The sequence below is a fragment of the Mus pahari genome, chromosome 3 (assembly GCF_900095145.1).
Source record: "Mus pahari chromosome 3, PAHARI_EIJ_v1.1, whole genome shotgun sequence".
Classification (NCBI taxonomy): Eukaryota; Metazoa; Chordata; class Mammalia; order Rodentia; family Muridae; genus Mus; species Mus pahari.
Window position 1 is genome coordinate 77602071 of NC_034592.1, and position 7311 is coordinate 77609381.

Consider the following 7311-nt stretch of genomic DNA (forward strand, 5'->3'; position numbering starts at 1 on the left):
TGCAGGAGGCTCTCCCTCTGCTGTGTGTCAGGCACTGTAGCAGGCAGTGATCCAGCAGCTGCAGGAGGCTCTCCCTCTGCTGTGTGTCAGGCACTATAGCAGGCAGTGATCCAGCAGCTGCAGGAGGCTCTCCCTCTGACTTTTGCTGTTACTTCTTCTTCATAAGCTTCTCTGAACCCCAGTGTCCTCATCTGTAAGATGGGGGTGTCAGAGATGGCTCCCATCCCACAGTAGGAATGGCTGTGAGGAAGAGGGACAGGTGGATGGCCTCTCAGTGCCATGTCTGCCCTCAGTAAACACACAGCCAGTGGCAGCAGTGGCAGCTGGTACTGATGGGAACTTGAATTCTGGACACTCACTTCCCAGAGAAAATCCTTGCCCTAAGAGACTGCAGGACCAGGATGGCTGCTTGTTATAGCTGGGTCCCCACAGACTCAGATCTTAGACCCTCAGATTTTAGACAGCCTGTCTCTCAGTCCGTAACACATGCTGTACCTTTTTTCATTGTATAAAATTTTTTTATTAAATCACATACAACTCAGGGCATCAGGCCCCACCAACTTCATTAGAACTGTGGGAAGTAGGAAGCAAAGGCTGGGCATGGTTCCCCATCTTCTCACAATAGAGACAAAGACATCAAACATCACCCCCAAGGAAATGGGGGTACAAAAGGCCAAACAGAAGGGACTAGGACAGTAACAGCTACCCTGAGGTTAGGAGGGTGTGGTGCTGGGCTTCTGTCCCCAAATTCATGTTGGAGTCCTTATGTTGAAGGCTTTGGGGGTCATCAGGTCATGAGGTGGAGCCCTCACAGGATAGTGCTCCTATACAAGGGGCCTGAGGGAGATTATCTATGCCTTTACCAAGTGAGGATGTGGACAGGGGTTTCCTCAGAAATACTGGGCCTATGGGCACCTTGATGTGGGCTTCACTGTCCCCAGAACAGTTATAAGCCAACCTCCACTGTTCTTAGGCACACAGTCTAGGCTATTTTGTGACAGGAGCCTGATGGNCTCTGAGAATCAGCGGGCTCCTTCAGCCCCAGCCTCAGAGAAAGTAAGTGTCTCTTAGCGTCATGAGAGGCTCGGGGGTCCAAGCATATGGGGACAGAGGCTATGAGTGGACCCCACTTCCTGCCTGCAGATGGAGGTGTGTTGGGGAGGAGGCTAATGGGGGTGGGAAAGGGAGTACAGAAAGAGAGTCTAGCCAGATAGCTGGGTCCGGTGTTGGAGAACAGGCCCCTCTGGGCCAAGAGAAACCAGGCAAGGAGAACGGGGTTAGGGACTGCAGAGGCATTCGTCACTCCCCTTAATCTGTAAAACGTGTGGCTCCCCTGCTCTAAAGTTGAAAATATGGAGTGTGGAGGTGTCAGTCACCCCATGGACAGTTGGTCTGTCATACTCATCCACACAGAAGAGGGCAGAATGGCCATTTCTCTCTCTTGGCTCAGCTCCCAACTGCCTCCAAAGGTAGTCTGAAGTGTTACTGATGTTAATAGCACCTAGCTATTATGCTACCTGCCCAGGGCCCCAGAGATGTGGGGTCACCCAGCTCCCTTCAACTAGCTATAGTAGGGTCACAACCCATCTCCCTTGTGTAGAAAGTAAGACATCACTTCATCCGTCCAGTCCCCAAAGAGTGCAGCTGGCCCCAACCCCAGAGGCCATATGGAGGTAGACAGGCCCCAGGAGGAGGCAGGAAGGGTGCCACTCCCAGTAGGGCTTTCCCAAGACAAGAAGATGGGGCAGACAGGAGATTTGGCAGCCTTCTGACATTACCAGGAAAGAACCTGGCTCCTCTTAGATCGTCTTCTGAGGAGGATGTAAACATGATTGCTCAGGGCCATACCCAGCAGGCCCCACCCGAGCTCAGCCCTGGCTCCCTGAAGGAGCTCACACCCCGATAGCACTCTTCTCACCATCTTTGGAGCTGGGGTCCTCCTGGGTCTTCTGCATCTCCCAGCCCCTGACCCAGGTGTAGGCGGAGGAGCCACCCAGCACCATCAAGTTGCTTGTCCACCACAGGAAGCTTTTAATCTCTTCGTAGTAGAGAACAGCCAGCACTGTCTGAGCGCAGGCCTTGGCCGTGCCTGACACGTTATGGGTCAGGGGACTGGTGAATTTGATCTGCAGTCCTGTCACATAGCCGATGGCAAAGCCGAACACGCCACCCAGCGTCATCATGAGCCAGAAGTGGGCACTGTTCAGATGAGCGAAGGCCAGGAGGGCACGGAGCTCGCCCAGCACTATCATCAGGGGCAAGAAGAGCACGCAGGCGTTGACATTGTTATAGAAGGTTAGGCGCCAGATACTGTGGTCTACTGCAGGGAGCACCTTCTTGGTGTAGATGGCATTGAGGGAGACGCAGAGGCTGGCCAGCACCCCGAAGATGGTGCCCGTCAGGGACAAGGTGCCCTCAGCTCCTTCTTGGTCTATACCCAGCCAGAAACCACCTGCAACAGACAGAAGAGTGGCAGGGTGAGGAGGGATGGGGACAGGAGGGGGAGGGGCAGGATCTGACGCCATAGTTCTGACTGTTGTGTGGCCCTTACCTCATCGTCGACACAGACCAAGTCTAACCTCTGCACTGAACAGGGGCCGAGGGAGTGGAGCCCAGAATGAGAGCCTGTGTTCCCCCTCTGTTGGGGGTCAGTCCTGTGTACTGTGTAATCACCCGCTGATTTTGGGGCCCAGACATCTGGCTACAGTACAGGCTACGGGCAAGCATCTCGAGGGTCAAGCATCTCCATTCTCAATGTTACGTAAAAACTGTTTTCCCATCATCTCTGATTGGTTAACAAAGAGTCAGTCAGCCTATGAATGGGCAAGGGAGGACAGTACATATGAGACATCGGATCCCAGTGAGAGGGTCCCTGGTAGAGAGAGGGGAGCAGAAAGAGAGGAGAAGAGTGGAGAGACCACGTTGGGACACTAGGAGGATTCACCGTGAGTTCACACATGGAGCAGAACAAGCCAGAGAAAGACTCAGATGGCAAGTATTGGGGCATCTATCTGGGCATTAGCAGCTTAGAGGGTTAGAACATCTCAGGACCTGCCCAGCAAAGTGCCAGCAGTTTCTTAATAAAAATACCAGGTTTCTGTGTCTTTTATGTGGGAGCTATATGGGCTAAAGTGGGCACAGAATTGCCTTGCAGATAAAGGGAGCAAAGGGGGGGGGGAGGAGTGTAACTTCCCCAAATTACACCCATACCCTCCACATTCCCCCAGGCAGAACTTAGCAGAGGGGGAAGGTATAAGGACAGATATGACCCTGTCAACTCTCTAATTACAACTGTAGTCACTGTAAAGAAGGCTATAAAATAGTACAGGTGCCTGACGGCCTGTGGGGGCGAACAGCTGTAAAGGAAGAGGGCCAGTAAAGTGACCTTGGGTACTAAAACGGGACAGGGCTCTAGGCCTTGTTCTGGCTCCCTTGGTGTGAACATTAGGTCAGAGCTGCTCATGGCCTGATGCTGCTTACAGTCACTCCTGGGTCACCCTCAGAACCTACATGGCTCCCTAGGCCACAGCGCCCGGCTTCCTGCATCTGGCCACACTTCCTCTGTCACGTGATGGCCCCAAGCCACCTTCTTAGCTCCCCACTTCTCTGTATATCCACAGAGCTCTGTGAATCTTCATCTTTCCAGGGACGCCACCATTCTTCAAGGCCAAAGCCAGCCTCTCCTGGGGCTCCCTTCCCCCTCCACCTCTTCCCAGCTTCCTGCTGCTAACACAACATTCCTTGCCAGGCCCCCCAGCTGGTGGACACCTGCTTGTGGCAATGCTATGGTCTCTTTATTTAGACCTCGAATTCCCACAAGACAGGTTTACTGCTGCAGCGGCAGGAATCAGCAATATGGAATAGCAGGACCAGCAGAGGCATCAGAGCCATCAGGCCTCTGACTGCTCTGTGATTTTTGTAGCTGAGCTGCTTGGGAGAAGTTACTTAACCCCTCTGAGTTCCAATTTCCTTCATCTGAAATAACTGGGGCCACAGTTTTGCTACCATGTTAACCAATCTACTACTCTCTGTCTTACAACTAAAATAATCTTCCTACAGTGGGTATTTCCTCTGTGGCTCCCAACTGTCTTCAGGAAACACCGCACTCATTCAAATGTGTGTTCCCAGCCTGTACTACTGGGGCAGTCTCCTGCCAGCAAGGCCTGCTCAGGTTATCCCTCATGCTCCTGTTCCCTCTAGATACCCACAGCCCTTAGCATCTAGTGTGACTATCATTTCTGCCATCAACATCATTCACGAACCAGGAGCAAGGAACCCACCCTACCTTTCTCAAATGTGTACCCTAAAACTCGGTACAGGGCCTGGAAAATACTTGGCCACAAGCTAATAGCTGCTCAATAGATGGAGGGAGGGCAGATAGAGACTAGGAGGAAGGTACCAGTCTTCGAGAAGCTGGAGAGAGGCAAGGTGGTGCTCCCGCAGCCCCAGCTGCCTGGGACCTGGGCAACATAGCAGGATCTCAGAACAAGGGCACCAGGCCCTCCAGCCTCACAGGCACTTGGCTCAGCAGAGCCCACTGTGGGTTTCCCTGCGCAGCCAGAGCACCCCGTGCCTCCTGGTGGTTACCACTGGAGTCCAGAAGTGACTCCATTCTCCATTCTCAAGGTCCTAGACCCTGGAAGGGGCTGTGAGCCCGACAGGCTTTGCAAAGTGCTGCATGTCTAGGAGGTCTTGCCGGGAGATGGGCCTCCCCCCACAGGAGGAAGGGAGGGGAGAACGAAGACATGGGGCCAGTAGTGGGGGCAGCAGAGAGCTCCACTTTCCTGAGCCACTTGGGCAGGCCGCCATGGCGCTCAGCTGCCTTACTATCAGCTACTTGTCCCTTTGGGGACCTGGGCTCAGGTTCTCTAGAGACTATACCTTTCTACACGTAAGTTCTCCTATTAGGAGGCCCATCCCCCTCTAACGTTGGCAGGGCTGGTGGACTGAAGTGGGACCCCACGGTAGCTTGTAGGATGGAGGGGGAGGGAGGAGTACCAGATCTCTTAGGGTATGTATGTGGGGGCAGTGGGAGGGGTCCTGCCAGTGCTGACAGCTTTCTATCTGACCTCTCTCTGTGCAGTCCCCTTATCCCTGGATCCAGGAGCTGCCCAACCAGGGCGACGTTTCTAGGGAAGATGGTACAGGTTGGCCTGGCCCCTACATCTAGAGCACCCAGCCCGGGCCTCAGAGACACCAGGGACATATAAGTAGGCCAAACAAGACAAACTAAAATCCAGAGCAGGTACCAATGAAGGTCGCTTTCTGTTCATCCAGGACTCTGAGGGGAGAGATGCCCTCTGTAACCCAGCAGCCACTAAACTCATTCAAAGTGGCAAACATGTTCTCTAACACATGCTGTCCAAGCCAAGAGGCCCTAGCCACAACTGACTGCCGGGCACTGAAAAGATAGTGGCAGAATCAGGACATAGCGGCTGCCGCTGAGGGGCTGAGAGTTTCAAAGCTCCTGGGCTTTCATTTAAAAGCACATTTGGACTGTACTGATGGCGTTGGTTTGCATCGTTCTAACTCCCAAAGGGCAGGAGCAAAGCAGACTGGCTTGAAACACAGGCAGGGGAGTGTGGCCCATGGGGGACGGTGGGACTGTGTCCCAAACTACCTGCTTCTTAGTTGTGGGGTTGTGGCAAGGATCACAGGCTCTGCGAGCTGCAGTTCGCAGAGATGCCGCCACTCAGAGGGCTTATGGGTTCAATAAAGAGGATGCTACAAGTGTAATGATCAGCACAACGCTACTATCAGTAATCAGCTATGGTGACATCTGAAAAGGTAGTTAACGCCTCTTAGAGCACCCGCATATTGATTGGACCACTGAAATGGCTCAGTGGGTGGAGGTACTAGTGCCAATCATGATGACCTGAGTTCACCCTTGACCTCTTGAGAAGAACAGTGGCGTGCGTGTTGGTCAAGAGTGTGACCTATGGAGGTAACTACTTATGTGCAAATTCCTGCTCCATCAGTGACCCCGGCTACTCAGTTTCTCTGTACCTCAGGTTTCTCTCCATAAAATGAAGCTATGTTGTACCTTGTAATGGGGACCTGCTAAGTTAATATGGATCGCATGCTTAGATCTGAGTGTCTGGCTGGCTTTGCTGTTGTGTCTGCTAGCATTATTATGTTCACCTTGGCTGGATCCCTAACTTACTGAGTCACAGTAAGTAAGTCATTTGTTCTCTACAGGTCTCTCTCTATGATTGGTGGTGCAAAAGACCTGAGACAGATAACGAACAAGTACTGTGTTGATCTTTACAATTCCTGCTCCCCACAACCCCCGGAGCCCCACTCACCAATGATGACGCCGCAGGTGAGCAGGGCATAGAAGGAAGTGGTCTGTTTGAGCAGCAGGTAGGAGAGAAACACGTTGAACACAGTGGTGAGCGAGCGTCCCACGTTGTAGAAAGCCACCCCTACGTACTTGAGGCAGAGGTTATTGAAGGTTATCATGCCAATAAAGACCACGGACAGCGGCAGCACACTCCGGGCCACCTTGAGGTCCAGGTTTAGGGTGGGGAAGTCTACCGTGCCGGGGCAGCAGGTGGCCAGAGTGCTGAGGCCCTTGCACAGCAGTGAGGTCACCAGGCATTGGTAGAAGGTGACGAAGATGGGGGTATCCAGCTGCAGGGAGGGGCTGTCCAACAGGTACTTGTTGAGGAATACCATGGAAATGGAGGTGACCCAGTAGAGAGAGACCACCAGTGCGATCTGCAGAGCCCGGAGCAGAAATGGCTTGTTCCCGCCCTCTGCCTCCTCGGAGACAGCAGAGGCTCCAGTCAGCGCCATGCGCAGGATCCTGGACCGCTTCAGAGGCGCCCTGTTCATGGTGGCAGAAGAGCTGGGTCACCTTACGGCCAGAAGCATTCCCTGGACTACAGGGCTTCAAGAAGCTAGGGGGTCTGTGGCTGCAGCCTTCAACTGTCACAGGGGATGGCCTATAGGTCCCCTCCTTCTTGGATGAAGTTCTGCTTCCGGATTTGCCGAGGTGCACCGCTCCTCATCTTGCTCGCTCCCGGGGCGGGGGAGGAGGGTGGTGTCACGAAACAAGACCCAGGGAAGGGAGAAGGGGCCTAACTAAGGATGTGGGCCTTGACAGCTAGCTTGACGACAGGGGACACGTGAGTCACAGAGAGAAAGGAAGCGAGAGACAGAGAGAGAGAGAGAGAGAGAGAGAGAGAGAGAGAGAGAGAGGGGCAGAGCGGAAGAGGAAATAACTGGACGCGGACCGCGTGGGAAGCATGGGCTGCAGGAACCCCCGGAAGCACCCGCGGAGCCGAAGGGAGGGCGTGCTGCAGGGAG

General features: G+C 53.7%; 1 protein-coding gene across 4 annotated transcripts in view; it reads right to left on the reverse strand.

The window, feature by feature from the left end:
* Positions 1–18: 18 nt before the first annotated feature.
* The window catches only part of Slc35c1 (solute carrier family 35 member C1), an 8290-nt gene continuing 997 nt past the window's right edge, over positions 19–7311 (reverse strand). For 3 of the 4 annotated variants that reach the window (XM_029537156.1, XM_029537158.1, XM_029537157.1), the window contains exons 2-3: positions 6306–6829; positions 19–2452 (exon numbers count right to left, since the gene is read on the reverse strand). In XM_029537156.1, coding sequence (XP_029393016.1) covers positions 1893–2452; positions 6306–6798 — 1053 coding nt within the window. In that variant the 5' untranslated portion in view covers positions 6799–6829 and the 3' untranslated portion in view covers positions 19–1892. Of the gene's footprint in view, positions 2453–6305; positions 6830–7238; positions 7306–7311 lie in introns of those variants that run through there. The other variant, XM_021194479.2, reaches the window with a different exon arrangement.